General features: G+C 38.5%; 1 protein-coding gene across 1 annotated transcript in view; it reads right to left on the bottom strand.

The window, feature by feature from the left end:
• The window catches only part of MMP16 (matrix metallopeptidase 16), a 229,036-nt gene that overhangs the window by 78,779 nt on the left and 129,795 nt on the right, over window positions 1-20,462 (bottom strand). The window contains exon 4 of the mRNA XM_067553824.1: window positions 5,181-5,485. Within this exon, the coding sequence (XP_067409925.1) occupies window positions 5,181-5,485 (305 nt within the window). The remainder of the gene's footprint in view (window positions 1-5,180; window positions 5,486-20,462) is intronic.

Genomic DNA, 20,462 nt, shown 5'->3' with positions numbered 1-20,462 from the left:
ATGGTTGGCACAGATTTATCAAGACTGACTGCCCCTCATTTACAAAGGCAGCAAAATGTAGATGAACAGAAATTAATCCTTCACTATCCTAAGGACACGTAATCTCCTGTGTCCCAGGCAAAGCACTTGCTTTGTATGAGCTTATCAATGTATCATGGAATAGTACGCTACAGAAGTATGGAAGGAATAGGAGGCTTTGTGGCATTGGAGTACAGCAGAGCTCCTACAGCACTGGCTCTCCAGTGGATCTGCTATTTCCTGCACCTCAACAGTGCTGGTTTATTGTGGCTCACAGTGCATCAAAAAACATCCAAACTATGGATTTAACATTGACCAGATTAAGATGTTTTGTTGGAGAACCTTGTAACAAGAAATCCAACAAGAAATTTGTGATCTTCCAATTTGAAGACAGATAACAATCTCCAAACTTATTAAAGATTGTTAAAGAGACAGTGATGAATTGCTCTCCATGTCCACTGAGGGTAGGACAAGAAGTAACTGGCTTAATCTGCAGCAAGAGAGATTTAGGTTAGATGTTAGGGAAAAATAACAATTAAATTTAGGCTTCCAAGGGAGGTTGTGGAATTTAAGAACAGGTTGGGCAAATCAGCTATTATGGGTGGTCTAGGTTTACTTGTTCCTGCCTCACATTGGGGACAGGTGACACCCCATAGATGACCTCTTGGGGTCCCTTCCAGCCCTACATTTCTATGAATACCATATTTCCCTAAGAGTGCCACACTCTGGAAAAGGTCTTGTTCTGGTTTTGGACTCATCATCCAGTATCTAAACTTTCCATTAGAAAAACGAGGCGATATATAGCACCTAAATAGCATGGAGTTATGAGAATGACGACATCTCTCATCAGCTAAAGCCTGGAAAAATTAAAGTTTATTTTCTTTTTTCTTTTTTTTAAAGGACCCAAATCCATGTGAAAACATAGATTTAAATAAATCACCTTCTAAAAATATATATTTTAAATAGTAATTTATGGAATTGGGGGGGGGGGGGTGTTTATTCTCTCTTTTGCTTTTCTCTTCCCCTGAAACATCTTTATCCCATTCTTTTCAGTATTTCTATTTTCCTTGTGATGAATTTTTAAATAATGTTTAATCTTTTTTCCCTTTAAAAATCTTTCCTCATAAGTTTTTTCCCCATGTTCTTATTTGACCTCCACTCTATTTTTTTTTACCTTCAATGTTTCTTTTCTCTGTCACGGTCTTCCCTATCATCTTCTTCTACTCCAGTGATATTCAGACTGTGGCTTGCGAGCCACAAGTGGCTCTTTAACGTGTCTCCTGTGGCTCTTTGCAGCACATGATATTAAAACACTGTGATTTAATTATTAACCAATCCAAGTTATTAGCCAATCAGAATGCTTTTACTATGTTATTAGCCAATTGTAGTTGATAAAAAAATTATACTTGGTCAGTCATTTTGCTGTGAGACTAATACATATATAAACTAAATATTTCTCTTGTCATACTGCTTAAATATGAATATATAGTACTACAGTAAATGAAACAATGAATTCACACTACTGTAACTCTTTTGTGTAATGTTGATTGATAATTTGGCTCCTGAACCACTGAAGTCTAAATATCAGTGTTCTACACCACTACTAAAGTTTGGGTTACAATAGTATACACTGTAGAGAGATTTAATTAGGATTAGGGCCCCATTGTACTACATGCGGAATAAACATATATGGAGTCACTTTCCCCGGCCCAGAGAACTGACAGAAATCTAAGGCCCTGACTGTGTACAGAGCTCTGCACAGAGAGACCCCAGAAGTAAATGGGGCTGCCATATGAAAAGGCCCACTCATAAGGAACAACGGGAAGAACAGAGGCCTAAAATAACAAGTGAAACATGAAGGATGGGCAGAGAAGGATACTGTCCAATATACATTATACATCTCCCTCCCTTCGTTGACTCTCCCCACACACATGCGCGCGCACGCACACACACTCACTGTGCTCTTGTTCCCATTCCTCTCCCTTAACCATCTGTTCCACAAATTCATTGACCCTATAGAAATAAATGGTCTTAGAGACCCAGCTACTGTTGAGCTGTGAGAGTGGAGGCCTTTGTCTAAGTGGAAAGCCCATTTGCTCAATGAATCTCTCCTTATTCATCCTTCGGAATGCAGGTGTGGGGAAGCTTGAGAGTACAGTTCTCCACACAACATGTACAACTTGACAGCTTTGTTGTCCATTGCAACATACATCTGGGGTGAGAATGGAGACAAAGAGCACTAAAATACAGGGAAATTATATTCCTCTTGGATTTGTCATTTCAGACTGTGACATTAATAAACCCATACAAAGCAAGCATACTGAGAAAACTCATAACACCAGGACATTACAGCAAAAAACCATGATTGTGACAGCCAGCATAAAGTAACATTTAGAATACAACCATAATCAGAGTGCTGGTGCAAACAACTAGTTTGTACATGTTTCCTTCAGATCAGCTTTTGTTTTTTTAACAAAACTTTATTTTTCTCATTGTTTTTGCATTAATTCAAGAGCTTCAAAAGTAGGGGTAACCCAAACAAAATTTATAGAAAACAGGATATTTATTTATTAAGGTTTTACTAGCACTCCAAGAAGTTGTTTATCTCTTTTGAGGAAGACAGAATTCAAATTGCCTTCATTAGCAGAGCAATATTCTGTGGAAAATGAGCCTGGTACTTATCAAGAGGGTCCTTGATTTGCATTTTTGCTAAATAACCAAGCTGTTCTGTTTTTTCAAACCACTCTAGAGCAGTAGAACAGGAGAGAGAGAAACTCATTTAGCTAAGTAATACTTGCAGCACATTGGGGGTAGATTTTTTTTTAGTATCTGTCACTGAAGTTCTCTGCTCTATCAGATTTTTAAATGATATAGACTATACTACGTAAAGACTGTGCTACATCATACAAGAACTACTATATTAGCAGTGAACCTTAACAAAACATAAAGGCTATCTTTGAGGAATTAATTGCGGTTCAACACCAAGTCATACTTTGCACCCCTCTGCCTTTTCCCATACTGACACTGATTCCTTATGAGGTATTCAGACTTCATTATATATCACCTAAACGACCAATCCAGGAGTGTCCAAAATTTGGAAGCACTCTTATTTTTCTAGGAGAATTCTCTCTTTCATTTCTCACAATACTGTGGCCTGGTTTATGTCACTAGTCATTTTTTCTTCCTGACAGTATGTTCCACTGTAACAGGAATATCTCCTCCTTAAATATCTATATCTATAAAAATTCATTTATATGTTGAAAGAAAGCATAGATTCTTGACAGTGCAGTAAAATCTGTGGGATTATATTGCTCGTATTTTTACCCCCTTTATAATTTAAAATCAACACAGTTCAGCACAAACAGACACAGTTGATAGTCTTCAGTTAGATGGAGTTAATAGTAAAGATGTTGTATCTACATCTATAAAAATAGAAATAGAGACACAAAAGCACACGCGATATTATCTTTACAGAATGCAAATTGTGAATGGTTAATATACTAAAGTATATTAATTTTCAGTGATGCCTACCATGGTATAATAGTTTACCCTTGTTCATGATACAGATGCCAGTATCTTCTCCTCTAAGTGGTCAATGTGTTAATTTGTATGAGGCACTTCTTTTTACGGATAATATTCAAACACCTCTGCTAACCTTTGCTCTCCAGTGCTCTCCCACTTTTCTCCTCACTGAAACACACCTCTTAAAATTTTTCAGAGCTTGCCTACATGGAGACATTAACCACAACTGCTATCCCACAACAGTCATTCAGCAACAGTCCCTCATGTGGACGCTCTTATTCCGGAATAAGAGTGTCTTTTCCTGACAGGATTAAACTACAGACATAGCTATTGCACTTAAAAGTTACATTTTGCCTTAATCCAAAATAACTTTCAAGTGCACACCAGCCATTAGATGCTACTGAGGGCCCAAACTGATGGCTAAGGGACGTGCTGTGCAGTTCTCAGTGAAGTGTATATATACAGTATTTAAATTCAGGCCTGCAACATTAATATACAGTATTTTAAATTCAGGCATGCAACATCTTTACTATTAACTCCATCTAACTGAAGACTATCAGCTGTGTCTGTTTGTGCTGAACTGTGTAGATTTTAAGTTATAAAGGGGGTAAAAATACAAGCAATATGATCCCACAGATTTTACTGCACTGTCAAGAATCTATCCTTTCATTCAAAATATAAATGAATTTTCTTGCAGCCATTCTGTTAGTTAAGGACTTCACTGTGCAGATCAATGCATTGCTGTCTCATTGAGCCTGCTACATTGAAAGAATTGTGCTTTTAAAAGTGTTACCATATCCCATATCCATAGTAATGAGATGTTAATTTATTAACTTAAAGCCTTGTTGTTCTCCAACCTTTCCTTCACGACTGACAGAAGTCCTATGGAAGACAACCAAATTCATTATCTTAATTACCTGTGGCCAACTTCAACCAAGGCCTCTTAGGAGAAGCTGGTATACTCATCCAATTAACTAAATATTTTAATAAACTAACAAAGCTTAATTTGATGAGTCATCTTAACTAACCAGGCAGCATTAAATGGTTTCCAGCTGCTTATGGGCTATTTAAGCACTGCCACTTTGAATTTCAGGAATGGATCTGTAAACACTGGGGATAAATGAATGATATTCCTGGAATGGTAAATCAGGGTCTGAGTTTTGCACCAAGCCATGGCATCATCACGGCAAAAAATAGTAGACCAGGTTGTAGGGCCTAATTAGCTATTGTTCACTGTTCTTCACTGATGTTCTTGTGTCATAATATCCCTGCTATTAAATGTTCAGGTTTTCCTAAACCTAATTAAACATAGTATGGTAAACAAAATACACATGAAAGGTACATTCCATAAATAATTCAATGGTTTGATGAACTCAGTAGTTCATACAAGGAATTCCATCTATATCCAAAGAGAAACAATAATTATGTAACTTACATTTATTAAAAAAAAAACAAACTTTTTTGTTGAAGATCCCTAGGAGACCACATATTGATTGACATATTTCTACACTAATGTGGAATTAGGAAAAACATCCTACAGATCCTTCGGTGCCACAAGATAGTATGGACATGGGGTTTTTTTATTCTGGAAATGCATGCCACACTCGAATTCACTATTTTAAACTGAAATCTGCTCTTACCATCATGATTAGGATTTCCCAAAGTCCATGGCTCGTCTGAATCAAAATGAGTGTCTCCCCCAATTCCTGGCCCAGGGAAGTAAGCATGGGCCAAAAATCCTCCCTCCCCGTCAAAGGGAGAACTGTCTCCATGAAAACCTGATGCAAAAATGATTGTAATATCCACGTCCCTCTTGCCATTTTCTAATTCAATGTAAGGAACTTCTTCAAATGTCAGAGGAGTTACATTCTGCCACACATCAAAGGCACGGCGAATGGCTTTGCGGGTTTCGGCATCACCTACTTTTGGAGTAACGTTCTTTATGCTGAAACAAACAAACAAACAAACAAATTAATCTGACAGAGTGCTCAGTGACACAACTCACGTTCATTTTACTCTGATTACTAGGCACGGACATAGCCAGTGCTGGTAAGGCATTATATCCTTAGGGAAAAATAGCTTTAAATAAATAGGTGAGAAATTACTGCATTAATCTGTGCCGTTTTTTATGCTAGATCTCATTATGGGTTAGTTATTTGAATCTCAGCAGTACAGAATTCTTATTCTAAGATCATTAAAATATTTGATGAAGAAAAAATGCTTAACAGTGGGGTAACAGGATTAATCAAACACTGGCCATTTATCTCTTGGACCACAATTAGAATTAAGCTCAGCCAAAGGACAGCATGCCATTCTGATCAAAAACTGCAAATGTTCCCAATTTAAATGAGATTTTAATTTCTTTGTGGTTACAATTAACAATGGAATAATCCCATACTGTGCCCACCAACCAGAACTTAAAAGGCCCTAAAAACAATTCTTGCTACGTTCAGAACTACACAACTAATTCCTAATTAGAAACATTTTTTTCCATTTCATTACAGGTTAACATGTCCTTTTGCTGTCTGATTAAGCACACAGTAACCTTCTGTTAAATTAAACAGTCCATGAGAAGAATCATTTGACAGGAAAGTTTGAACTACTTTAGGAATCCATACTGTTACAAGTCCATTTGTTCTTAGCTATTCCATCAACAGAAAATACTCCATCTTAATTTCCATGAGAAATGTGCAAAATTCTCACACAACAATGTCGATTAAAATGAGTGATGCTGGAAAATATGTTACAATGGAATCTTTACAAAAATATGTATTTAAAACAACATACACACACACAAACACACGAGTCCCAAATTAATCAATCTGGAATCAATCCAGTTTCCCACTGCTATTCATCACACACTTTTACTGATATATCCCAACCTCTCAAGCCCTACTTTGCCCCCTTATTTGTGTCCGCACTGGAGCTATTTTACTTGGATGAATATTATTGATTTAACATGTGGTTGATTAAATGTGCAGGAAAGATTTAAAAATAAATATCGTTTCAGAGCACATTAAGTTGAGTTATATAAGTTCTCAGTGTGAAGAATATTATTTGATGAATAAAACTGGAATGATCTTTTCTCTGGTGTTATGAAATGTATTTGATTTCATGATGTGGTATGTTTATGCAAATGTATGTAGATCTTTTAAATTTCTGTTTTTTAAACTCGGATATTCATAAAATTTATGGGACCATTAAGATCATCTAGTCTGACCTCCTGCATATCACAGGCTATTACATTTCTCCCAGTTACTTCTTTATTGAACCCAATAACTTGTCTTTGGTTGACTACAGCATATCTTTCAGAAAGGCATGCATGCTTGATTTGAAGACATCAAGAAATGGAGAATGCACTACCGCTCTTGGCAGTCTGAGAGACAGATATGGCACTTTCCTGCAACATCCTGGACAAAACATACTGAATTAAGTTTAATTATCATAGGAGTTCATTGTAAAAACGTAAGAATGGCCATATTTGGTCAGACCAATAATCCATCTAGCCCAGTATCCTGTCTGCTGACAGTGGCCAATGGCAGATGTTTCAGAGGGAATGAACAGAACAGGACACTTATTGAATGATCTAGTCCTTGTCGTCCAGTCCCAGCTTCTGGCAGTCAGAGATTTAGGGACACCCAGAGCATGTGGCTACATCCCTAATCATCTTGGCTGATAGCCATTGATGATCCTATCCACCATGAACTTACCTATCTATTTCATTGCAGACTTTACCTATGCTGATGGGAGAGTTCTCCCATTGCTGTAGGTAATCCAAGTCCCCAAGGGGTAGTAATTAGGTCAATAAAATAATTCTTCTGTCGACCTAGCGCTGTCTACAGTGGGGGTTAGATTGTCTTAACTATGTCACTTAGGGGTATGGATTTTTCATATTCTGAGTAATGCACCTGGGTTTTAATGTACACTAGGCCTAAGTGTCTGATAATTCTATTCTTTACTATAGTTTCAACCAATTTGCCTGGCACTGAAGTTAGGCTTACTGGCCTGTAATTGCCAGGGCCATCTGGCAAATGTTTATGTATTATTGTGGAATTGTATGTAACATCCAAGGTGACTACCGTAAACACTAGGAAGTGTTATGAATGTCAAAGGACTATCTGAAACAATGTACCCCATCCAATTATGCAAGACCTCAGCCTTCCAGTATGGGTCTTACCAATGTCATATACAGAGGTAAAAATCACCTCCCTACTCCTACTCACCGCTACCCTGTTTATACATGCATGGATCACCTCAGCCTTTTTTGCCACAGCATTGCACTGGAAGCTCACCTTCAGTTGTCTGCTATGATCCTAGTCCTTTTCAGAGACACTAATTTGCAGAATACAGTCCACCACTCTGTAGGTATAGCATTCATTCCTGATTCCTTGATGTATTAAAACATATTTTGTTTGAATGGGCACAGCTTCGCCAATGTTTGTATCATCCACAAATTTTATCTGCAGTGATTTTATGTTTACTTCCAGAACACTGGTGAATATGCTGAATAGCACTGGACCTAGTACTGGTCCCTCTGAAACCCGAACACAAAGACTCCCATTCAATAGTGATTCCCCACTGACAACTACTTTTTGAGATCTGTCAGTTAGTAAGTCCCTAATCCATTTAAAATGTGCTCTGTTGATAACATGTAGGGCTATTTTTTAATCAGAATGTCACGTGGTATTAAGTCAAACGCTTTACAAAAGTCTAGGTATGTTACATCTACACACTTAACTTTATCAACCAAACTTGTAATCTCCTCAAGGAATGAAATCTGATTTGGTTGACAAATCTATTTTTCAAAACACCATCTTGACTGTCATTTATTAATTATATTAACTATTTCTTGTAGCAATTAACAAACATCCTGATCCTAAAATGAGCTCTGTCTGAGTGGATCCCTATGCCCTTGCAGAGCTGATTGCAAGATCAAGGCTGTATTAAGATTTTTTTGTAGTGAATGATATTATACGATACGTTATTGTTAAAATATATTGGAAGTGAATCCCTAGAATAGGACATGATATTTAAAATCTCCTAGCAATTTGTTCTTTTGGTAAGTTTTAGAGAACAAATTTAAACTTCAGGGGGGCTGTCCGGCAGCTGGGATAAAAATGAATGATGATGAATTGTATGGTGGTCGGGAATTGGCTGGATCCCTCAATTACTAATTTCCAGAGCTGTTAATATTTGCATTTCTTTGAAGTGGAGGTTGTTTTTCTTTTTAAGACTATGCAGCACTTTTCTGAGTGTTAGCTGAATTTCAAAGAAATGCACTTTTGCATTTTGTGCAAAATATTTCCTTTTTACATTTTAAAGCATATTGGTCAAAAGAACTTCACAGAAAATTAAATTATCCTGAGGTATTCGGGCCTGAAACAAAGACTGTTAAAATCAACTGGGGAGGCGGAGAGGGATTTACATTGACATCAGGGGGCTTTCGATCAAACCATTAGTGTATCAATTTTTTGAAGAATCATTAAGAGTTTTAAAAGACAGATTTTAGTCCTGCTTTAACTGCAAATCTTAACACAACCTTAACAATGGAGCTGCTAACAACATCATTTTTAAATGCCCAAGACTTTTGGTTTTAAGAAGCAACTTCTATTCCTATGCTATAACTACAGTTTCAAGAAGATTTGGAAGAGGTATAGTGTTAGCAGAATAGTTAACCAACATTGATATGTTAGTAGATTATATAATATTAATGTTAAAATTAAGAATTCCGGTAAATCAGAGATTTTCATTTCATTCATACAGTAACTGACACTGTTGTCTGGGAACAGTATGGAACTTTTCTTGACAACAGGTTGCAAATCTTAGGCTATGGCTACACTGACAGTGGCAAAGTCACTGCCATCAGATTGATTTCTCTGGATCTACTGAGCAGTCAGTGAAGACCCGCTCAGTCAATCCAGAAATCGACATACTAAGACCACCTTCACAAGTGGCATATCACTGCGTCAACGGGAACGTGGTTCCCATCGGTGCAGTGCAGTGAAGACAATGTGCAGAAGAGGAGCAGAGAAGTCGATGAGAGTTACACAAGTTTTTTGTGTAGTTTGCGTAATTCTCGTCGACTGCCGCTGAATCTCGGAGGTAAAAGTAGACAGGGTCTGAGTTACAGTGGTGTCAGTTAAGTTTAGAATGACAAGTTTAATTTTGAAATGCCTAGCCTATGTGGATTTTAGTGAGACTTTTAATATTATCTTAATATAACTTTTTGTCTTTTATAGTAAACATTTTAAGTTCACAGAGATTATTATACATAGGCCTAGAACTGGTTGACAGGGGATCGATCACTTGTGATCATCTTTTCTGTTCATTCCGTCTGAAGCACTAGGCATTGGACACTGTTGGAAGACAGGATCCTGGGTTAGATGGACCATTGGTCTGACCAAGTATGGCCGTTCTTATGTTCTTATTCCTAAACAATAAATTGTGCAGATCACTGCAGTATTATGCCCCTATCACAAAGGTCAAATAGCATGGGGGCACCCTTTCCATCAGGCTTTAGCGATCAATTTAATTCTGTTAGTCTTCCAAATCCTGACTTTCAAATTCAAGAAAAGTCCATTATTTATGGATCTTCCAGAACATACACTTCAACTAGAACAAAAGACATTCTTGGTTTCTAAAACAGCCTTACAGATAGGGTGAATTATATTTAAACATGTAGTTTAGGAAGAAAATCATATAAACTATTTGTAACTATTTATAACAGAATATCTTTTGAAGACTTTTTAATAGTTACTGGGTTTTGTAAGATTCCTATAATAATTGTGCATTTTAAAATTTATGTAACATTAGTAAATGTGTCCATGATTACAAAGAGGCATATTTTCATCTCATTTACAACGGTGTAGATCCAGATTAACCTCATTGAGAATCTGGTTTAAAATATGCAAAAGAAGGGGACATGAAAAAAAAGTGTCTGTGTTATAGCTATTATAGTGGCAAATATACTATATACAAGTGAAAACAGTTGTCCTGTTGGAAGTAACAAGTTCATTATATAAATACATTGGATTAGCATAATGGTGCCCCAATCATTTTTGCAAGCATTTAGGTGTTACTGAAATACAAACAATGATAAATCTCTTAAAATACTTCATTTTGAACGTGTCACTGAAATAGCAAGCAAAGAAGTGAAAAGGTCTGAGGACTATTCTATAATATCTGAGCTGTAAATATATGCATCATAAAGCCATTGCTTTCCTGCACTCAGTAGAAAAGAGAGACTGTTGACAACCACACACACTGAGGTACAAAGAAGTTTAGACACAATGTATCAAACCTGCTGATGCAAGAGCAAACAGTGGGTTAAGGATATCCCAGTAGGAGAGCAGATATGTTGTATGTCACCATAGTGTATTGAGCATCCTTCTTAAAGCACAGTTTTCCAAACATTCAGATCTGGCAATCTCCTACCAGAATAAGAAGTGTTCTGGGGAGAGAGTTATGAAATTTCTAATCCTAACCTTCAACTGGTGATGTTTTGTAACTAAGTAAATGAGAAATAACTATGAAAATTTGAAACAGGAACTTTAATCCCAAAGGAAGGACACAATTTTAAGCACAGTCACAATTCCATATTATGGATGAGGCTTTCTTGCTGAAAAAACGGGTAAATACATAGTTCCCATCATTTTTCATCAACAGGTAAATTGCTTATTTCTTACTTTTTATTCGTTTTGAAAGCAGTTGTTCTCAGACATCCATGGCCATAGACATCTAATCATAGAATCATAGAAACATAGAGTTGGAAGGGACCTCAGGAGGTCATCTAGTCCAACCCCCTGCTCAAAGCAAGACTAACCTCAGCTAAATAATCCCAGAGAGGGTTTTGTCAATCCGCAGCTTAAAAACCTCTAAAGATGTAGATTCCACAACCTCTCCAGGTAACCCATTCCAGTTCTTCACCACCCTCCTAGTGAAAAACTTTTTCATAATGTCCAACCTAGATCTCCCCCACTGAAATTTGAGACCGTTGCTCCTTGTTCTGTCATCTGCTACCACTGAGAATACCCTAGCTCCACCCTCCCTGGTGCTATTAGCTTTCTTGGCAACCAGGGCACACTGCTGATTCATATCCAGCTTCTTATCCACTGTACCCCCAGGTCTTTTTTTGCAGAACTGCTGCCTAGCTCATCGGTCCCCAGTCTGTAGCTGTGTATGGGATTCTTCCGTCCAAAGTGAAGGACTCTGCACTTGTCCTTGTTGAATCTCATCAGATATTTTTGGCCCAATCCTCCAGTTTGTTTAGGTCACTCTGTATCCTATCCCTACCTTCCAGGGTATCTACCACTCCCCCTAGCTTAGTGTCATCTGCAAACTTGCTGAAGGTACAACCTACCCCATCCTCTAGATCATTAATGAAGATGTTGAACAAAACCGGCCCCAGCACTGACCCCTGGGGCACTCTGCTTGTGACTGGTTGCCAGCTAGACATGGAGCCATTGATCACTACTCGTTGAGCCCTATGCTCTAGCCAGTTCTCTATCCATTTTATAGTCCATTCATCCAACCCATACTTCTTTAACTTGCTGATAAGAATACTGTGAAAGACAGTATCAAAAGCTTTGCTAAAGTCAAGGTATATCATATCCACTGCCTTCCCTACATCCACAGAGCCAGTCACCTCTTCATAGAAAGCAATCCGGTTGGTCAGGCATGACTTTCCCTTGGTGAATCCATGTTAACTGTTCCTGATCACCTTCCCTTCTTCCAAGTGCCTTAAAATGGATTCCTTGAGGATCTGCTCCATAATTTTTCCAGGGATTGAGGTGAAGCTGACTGGTCTGTAGTTCCCTGAATCTTCTTTCCTCCCTTTCTTGAAGATGGGCACTATATCCTATATCTCATCATGGAATGGGGCACCCAAATACCCCAAGAGAACCTGCTTCAATATAGAAAAAATACCCTCTGACTCATAGTTGTTACCTATTACTCCACACTGGAACCATATGGGGTATCATTAAATGATTATAACCCATGCTTGATTGGGACTCCATCCTAAAGCAAATTTTTCCCAAACCCCCTCTTCTGGTCTTCAATCAACACCCCAGCTCACCAAACACATCCTCAGAAGAAAGCCCCCCACGGACGAGGACCCATTGATTCAAAGTGGCACCAGCCATAAAAGCAGATGCAAAACCTGCAGACATATCTCCACTGCTACAATGATCAACACCCTCCCACAGAACCCCTTTCAAGATCCATGGGTCCTACACATTCCTGTCACAACGTGTGGTGTACCTTATCAAATGCTCTAAGTGCCCCAATAACAACTCTGTTGGTGAAACCAGACAATCACTCTTCTCTTGAATGAACTGACACAGAAAAATGATAAAAGGCACTCGTGGTTCAACACTTTTCACATAACCATCACTCCACATCTGAACTCTGTCTCCTCATCCTCAAAATAAACCTGCTCAACACTTCCAAAAGATGAGCATGGGGGCTTAAATGTACAGCTTTGTTAGACACTAAAAATTATGGTATTAATAAAGACACTGGATTTATGGCATGTTATAACAACCTGTAAACTACTGCTCTCCCCCCTTTTTGTCCTATGACTGGAGCGGTTTTAACTGGCCACTTCACCTTGAAAGGCTTCTCAGAATATGTGCTATTTATGCTAAACAATCTGTTCCACCTTGTATTTGGTTGCAATACCCGGAGTATCTTTTCCAGATGTGAAGATGAGCTCTCTGTAGCTCAAAAACTTGTCTTTTTCACCAGCAGAAGTTGGTCCAATAAAATACATTACCTCACCCGCCTTGTCTCTGATATATCTAATAGGGCAGAACTCAGTGTTTTGTTGTTCTTTTTTGACACAAATGTTATTTTCAATTTGGTACCTGCTTCAGGCACTATAACTTCTGAATCCATGTCTTCTGCACAGGGAAGAATAAGGTTTTCTTCGGTTGTATGAACCTTTCAATATTGTGTGATTTCTACAGATATCAAATACCATGTCTAAAGGGCTTTCATGTTGACATTACTGGTCTGAGTAATTGAGTCTTGTTGATTTTATAAAAGCCTCAGGTTTTCTCTGCCTCCCTTCCCTCCCTTCCTCCCCCAAAAAGAAAAAACATCTTCATCTTTCAGTGACAGATTTTTTTTTTTCTAAATGTTGCCGCAATTTTAGGGGCATCATATGTTCAGCAACCAACTCTTCAGGACATACCTCACTTGGTGATTTGGAATAAGTCAACATAAAGTCAGATGTCATATAATTGCTATCATACTTGGCATGGATGCTTGTACTGTCTGTTGTACATAATCAATATATATATATTTTAGTGGGGTTTGTACAGCTATACCTAAATTCAGTATAACAGATTTAATAATATTTTATTAGTATAGGCTGTAGTGGCCTGCTGTACTGGTCTCATTGGACCACTAGCTAGAGTTCTCAAGGCTATCACAAATCCTAATTACACAGAACTGAGGTGGTGTATCCATCTTTAAAAATCATTTGAAATTTATTAATTTCTCCCCCAAAGATTTATATTATTTGATTTCCCATGACACCGTCTATAGCCACCTTCAAACAGATCTGCTTTGAGAGTTTCCACCCATAGGTTGGGAAACTCTGTTCTAAAGAAATGTAAAGCACATAAGGATAACAGGGTGGGACATTTGTCTGAATGGGGAAAAAGATCTACTCAGCAATCCATCATAAGTAATTAACCAATTCTAGATTCATACTTTATATGAAAAGGTTAACCTATAATGAAATTAAAACAAGGGCTAAATCTGGGTAACTTGATAAAACTTTATCTTCTCATCAGTTCTGCCAATCAAAGATAAGCTGAGCTGAATATCCATTGCTGCTTCTCCTGTATCATTGATTGTCTTACTGAAATGAATTGGTTGCCTCTGGTCAAATATAGATTTCATTTTGTGCCACTATTTCCCCAGAGACACTCTCCATCAAGTTACTTCATTAATCTCTCACTGGTTTGGGTTAAATCTTAATTTAAGTCTTTCTAGTGTCATTTTGCTAACTCTTTGTAACCTAAAACCCTTTTTCAAGGAAAGTGTCATCTTGATTCACACAGTTACAGGCATCAGTTGATTAAACCCAAAGCAGAGATACTGTTTGTGATTTTCCTATTTCACAACCACATTAAAAAGGAACCTAGTGTTGCCATATTGGATGGGAACTATAATTCTTTTGCCTTTTCTTTTCCAGGGATAGCTCACTAAAATGAGAAAGAGAGGACCAACTAAAGGATAGATTTCCATGATCCAAAGCCCAGAATAGCAAAAAACATTACAGACAAATAGTTTCATTGAGCAGCTGTTTTAAGAACTCTGAAATTCGTAACTTACTAGCTCATTTAAAATGTGTAAAACTTAAAGTTAAAATGTTTAAATTAGATCATGCATCTACATTCCAATATTTTATTATTTCAGGATTGCTGAGGTAGGTAATCACTGAAGAAGTGGGAACTGGTGTTTTCCAATGGAGGTGAATATTAGATGAAATCAGCTGACTTTAAAAAAGCTGTGGTAAAGTTGTGGTAAAAATAGCAAATATGGTAGGCGCCCAGCTTGGCTTAACAAAGAAGTCTTTGGTGAACTTAAATACAAAAAAAGAGTCTTACAAGAAGTGGACGCTTGGTCAGATGACTAGGGAGGATTATAAAAATACTGCTCGAGCATGCAGGAATGAAATCAGGAAGGCCAAAGCACAAGTGGAGTTGCAGCTAGCAAGGGACATGAAAGGGAACATGAAGGGTTTCTACAGGTATGTTACCAACAAGAGGAAGTTTAGGGAAAGTGTGGGCCCCTTACAGAATGGGGGAGGCAACCTAGTGACAGAGGATGTGGAGAAAGCTGAGGTACTCAATGCCTATGTTGCCTCTGTCTTCACAGACTAGGTCAGCTCCCAGACTACTGCACTGGACAGCACAGATTGGGGAGGAGGTGAACATCCCTCAGTGCTGAAGGAACAGATTCAGGACTATTTAGAAAGATTGGACATACACAAGTCTATGGGGCCAGATGCAATGCATCTGAGGGTGCTGAGGGAGCTGGCTGATGTGATTTCAGAGCCACTGGCTATTATCTTTGAAAGCTCGTGGCAATTAGGGGAGGTCTTTGATGACTGGAAACATGGATTCATCAAGGGCAAGTCATGCCTGACCAACCTGATTGCCTTCTATGAAGAGGTGACTGGCTCTGTGGATGTGGGGAAAGCGGTGGACGTGATATACCTTGACTTTAGCAAAGCTTTTGATATAGTCTGCCACAGTATTCTCATCAGCAAGTTAAAGAATGGCAATGGTCTCAAGTTGCAGTGGGGGAGGTCTAGGTCGGATCTTAGGAAAATGTTTTTCACTAGGAGGGTGGTGAAGCACTGGAATGGGTTACCTAGAGAGTGGTGGAATTTCCATCTTTAGAGGTTTTTAAGCTGCGGCTGGGATGATTTAGCTGAGGTTAGTCCTGCTTTGAGCAGCGGGTTGGGCTAGATGACCTCCTGAGGTCCCTTCCAACTCTATGATTCTATAAAGAGGAAACAAGTTTTCTTTATTATTTACTAAATTAGATTTTGGGCAACTAATAAGCTGTAAGGTAAGGGAAGTTGTGCTTAATCAGCACTTTGGAATTGATAACTATTCTATTCAAATTCTTATACTGTGCCCAGCACTTTGGTATCTTAGTCGACACTAGACGTTTTTGCCAGAATACTATGCTCCCAATTACCCGAATTGCATGGGGACATGGATTTTATTTAGATAATCAGAAGTTTGGATAATCGAGATGGGAAGAGCCTCCCACACAGCCAGGGGCTCATCCTCCTCCTTCTCACAGTCTTGCACAGGGGTATCTGCTCTGCCTCACACACTATCATGAAGGGCTGCAGAGGGCTCCCTGCATTGTCACAGGGCCAATATCACCCAATCCCTGCAGGCACAAAGTGCAGAGCAGAGAGCCCCAGCCAGGACTCTGCTGTGTCCCGCCAGGACTGCAACCTTCCCTGCACCTTGCACCTGCAGGTGCAGGCACCCCTGAGGAGTCACTGTCTGTTCAGCAGCGCAGGGAGTCCTTTGCAGCTCCTCTGTCATGGTCCTGCTCACTCACTTCTGTGAGAGTGGGGCTGCAGAAGACAGTGACAATTGATATAACAATGGAGTATTTGTCATGTGTGGTGGGTTGTCCATTCCTCCACTCAGAGGTAAAACTCCATGTAGGAGAGGTCTTGGCAAAGAAGGTTTCTCTATAAACAGAGGAAGAATGGTTTGATAAACAGAAGAGACATAACACAAGGGCCCTGGAGATAGAGGCATAGCTCTGCTCGAAAATCTGGAAGTTGGAGTGAGCCACAGAGCTCAAGTTAATTACCTCATTATTGCAATTAAAGGAATAAGGAATAAAAGAATAAGTATAGTTCAAGCATTACAAGACAAAGGAAATCACTAAAGGGCAAATCCTAGGATCCTTACTCAGTTTTAGTTTGTCTTCACAGGCAAAATCTCCACTGACTTTAAACGTCTCAGTGACTTTAGTGGTAGTCTGCACAAGTAAGCACCAAGGAAAAACAGAGCGGGGTGCAGAATGAGACACTAAAATATCTATGTCTTAAATAAAACAAACAGTAATTAACAGTCCAACGGGAAACTGCCATCTTGGTAATTTCATGCAAAATGGGCCAGAAAGAATTAGCTTTGCCATTAAAATATTTTAAGGCATATTATTAATTTTTGTTAATTTTGGAGCAATGTAAGAGTCCAATTTAAAAATGCTATGATTTCCCAAGTGTTCTAGTGGCAACACTGATTCTTCCAAGCTTACATCCTGTTACAATCCATGCCTCTGTTGCGACATATAAAAATTCAGGCTCCACTAACAGGGAAGACATTCTCATTCATTAACTGTAGAAACTGAAACAGTGACCAGAATTTCAAAAAGGATTTTGAAAGCTCTCGCTCTTTTGGATTATATTCTTATCCAGTAAATAAGCATAAATGGCCTAATTGTGCATCCTGTTCTCATGTTGGTGAACACTTAATCGTGTAAGTAGTTTACTGGCTTCCAGAGGATTACTCACATAAGTAAACTCTCACCAGGGTCCTGGAGGCAAGATCAAGCCCTAACTAAGGGTCTGATCCCACAACAACATTTACTACTGAATGTTAATACTGCTTAACACCAGGAGTCTTCTCATTGGAGTCCCAATAGTTCTTAAGGATCAGGTGCTAAGGTACCATAACAATTCATGGGACTTTTCCTATAGGGAATAGCTAGTATTTCTATTATAAATCTCTATTTTCTGGAGTCTTGACATGCTTTTTTCATTTAGAGTCTGAGGTAATACTGTCATGTCTTATGACAACAATGTATAAGCTTATCCTTACAGGTGTCTGCAGATATAAAAGATCACTACAGCTCTAACACCACATATAAGGTTAGGTGCTCAGATATTCACGGGGAAATTATTTTGTTCATCTAGTCCCAGAATGTAATTGTGTTGTATTACAGTAGTATCCACAATGCGTAATCAGTTTCAAAGGATGTAAGAGTTCCAAAATGTTTGAAGATCTCTTTATCTGCCCACACAAATTTTCATGACCCTGAGATATTAGAAAACAGGCACTTTCCAAGTATTGCATTTTTCTGTTTCAGAAAATCTTTAAAGCTATGTCTGTAGTTACACATCCTTCCTTGAAAGCTCTTAATCAGCCTTTCCATATATGGAGATATCACTACTCAATAGCGTATCTTTAAACTCCTTTTCTATACTATTTACAGTATACGCTTGGTGACAAAATAGAATAACCTCAAATATATAGGGGCAGTGTGAAGCCCTTATTCACACTAGCAAGCACTTAATCAAGTAGTCCCAGTGGTTTCAAGTGATATATCCTCAACCTGTCACCAAATAACAATTAACATATATGCATGCAACAGTAATGTGATTATGAAATGAGGTACTATATCCTACATGTGTTTGGCAAGTTTCAAAAATACTACGGGGATATAAATGAATACAACTGAATTACAGCTGGTTGTTTATAGGGAATAGACTCATAGACTTTAAGGTCAGAAGGGACCATCATAATCATCTAGTCTGACCTCTTGAACATTGCAGGACACAGAACCTACCCCATCCACTCCTGTAATAGACCCCTAACCTCTGGCTGAGTTACTGAAGACCTCAAACTATGGTTTAAAGACTTCAAATTACAAAGAATCCACCATTTACACTAGTTTAAGCCTGCAAGTGACCTGGGCCACATGCTTCAGAGGAAGGCGAAAAAAAACCCCAGGGTCTCTGTCAATCTGACCCAGGGGAAAATTTCTTTCTGATCCCAAATATGGTGATCAGCTAGACTCTGAGCATGTGGGCAAGACCCACTAGCCAGGCACCTGGGAAGGAATTCTCTGTAGTAACTCAGAGCCTTCCCCATCTAGTGAATATCAAAGGAGTGATTTCCAGACATAACAAGTACCCACAACTCCAATTAACTGCAGCACTCAGGACCTCTAAAAAAAATCAATGGTTAACATTTCCCATCATATCTTCATTTTTAAGAAAAGATGTTCATATCTTGACCTGCTTTTTTTATTTGGAGTTTGAAATAATACTGTCATGTTTAATGAAAACAATGCATAGTTTATTCTTACAGTCTTTTGTTGACTATTGATGTATATTAAAAGTCAATATACAGGTGTTAGTTACACTGCGATCATCATCTATAAATTGATGTATTTATGCTTTGTACATTTTAGTGCAATCTGTTTCTATGCAAATTCAAAATATTTTATGTTTTCCTTTGGGTCAGTTGGACTTCATGGAATATTTACATTTCCAAAGACTTGAAGCCCTATGGCCTCTTTCTATGTTTCTGTATTTAAATCTCCTGAAGATTTAGGGTCCGATTCTCTCTACCTATTCCAGACACTCAGGGCTGCTTAGGCAATGCAAAGTAGCAGAATCTATTGCTAACTGGTCATGTGAGAATTTCCCCGCCACAAGGTATCTCACAACTGGTATTAAATGGTATCACTGGCCAGCATAAAATTCTTCGCTCCCACTATACGCTGAACAGACATAGAAATAAATTAATCTGGATTGGTGACAGAGAAGGGGGTCACTCGTCTGGGATCTGATCCAGTGAAGTCAGTGGAAAGGTCCACTGATTTTAATGGGCTTTGAATGAGGTCCCTTTAACCTACATCAGTTAAATAAACCCTGAAGATTCTCTGTGTCTTGAAGTCTTCAAATCATTATTTGAGGACTTCAATAACTCAGTCTTAGGTTAGGGGTCTATTACAGGAGTCGGTGGGTGAAGTTCTGTGGTCTGCATTGTGCAGGAGGTCAGACTAGATCATCATAATGCTCCATTCTGACCCTAGTCAGCCTAACTTCGATCCTGAAAAAGATACTAAAACAAAATATTAATAAATTTGTAAGAATTTAGAGTACCATAGGATGATAAGTAATCACCAGCATAGAATTTGTCAAGAACGAATCATGCCAAACAAACTTGATTTCCTTCTCTGACAGGATTACTGGGCTACCAGAAAAGGGGGAAGCAGCAGTTGTGACCCTACCTTTGATTTTTAGTTTGGCTTTCGACACAGTCCCACATGACATTATCATATGCAAATAATGAAAATGTAGTCTAGATTAAATAACTATAGGGGTGGATGCACAATTGGTTGAAAAAACATACTCAAAGGGTAGTTATCCATAGTTAGCTGTCAAACTGAGTAGGACATATCTAGTGGGGTCCTCCAGGAGTCTGTCCTGGGTCGAGCACTATTCAATGGATAATGGGGTGGAGATTATGCTTATTAGATTTGCATATGACACCAAGATGGGAGAGGTTGCTAGCACTTTGGAGGACAGAATTAGAGTTCAAGAGGACCTTGACAAATTGTAGAATTAGTCTGAAATC

Source organism: Emydura macquarii, unplaced genomic scaffold, assembly GCF_026122565.2.
Source record: "Emydura macquarii macquarii isolate MOO-44397 ecotype Brisbane River unplaced genomic scaffold, CSIRO-AGI_Emac_v2 contig_1477, whole genome shotgun sequence".
In the NCBI taxonomy this organism is placed as follows: domain Eukaryota; kingdom Metazoa; phylum Chordata; order Testudines; family Chelidae; genus Emydura; species Emydura macquarii.
Note: the sequence above shows the minus strand (reverse complement) of the source record. Positions and strands in the feature narration are given on the sequence as shown.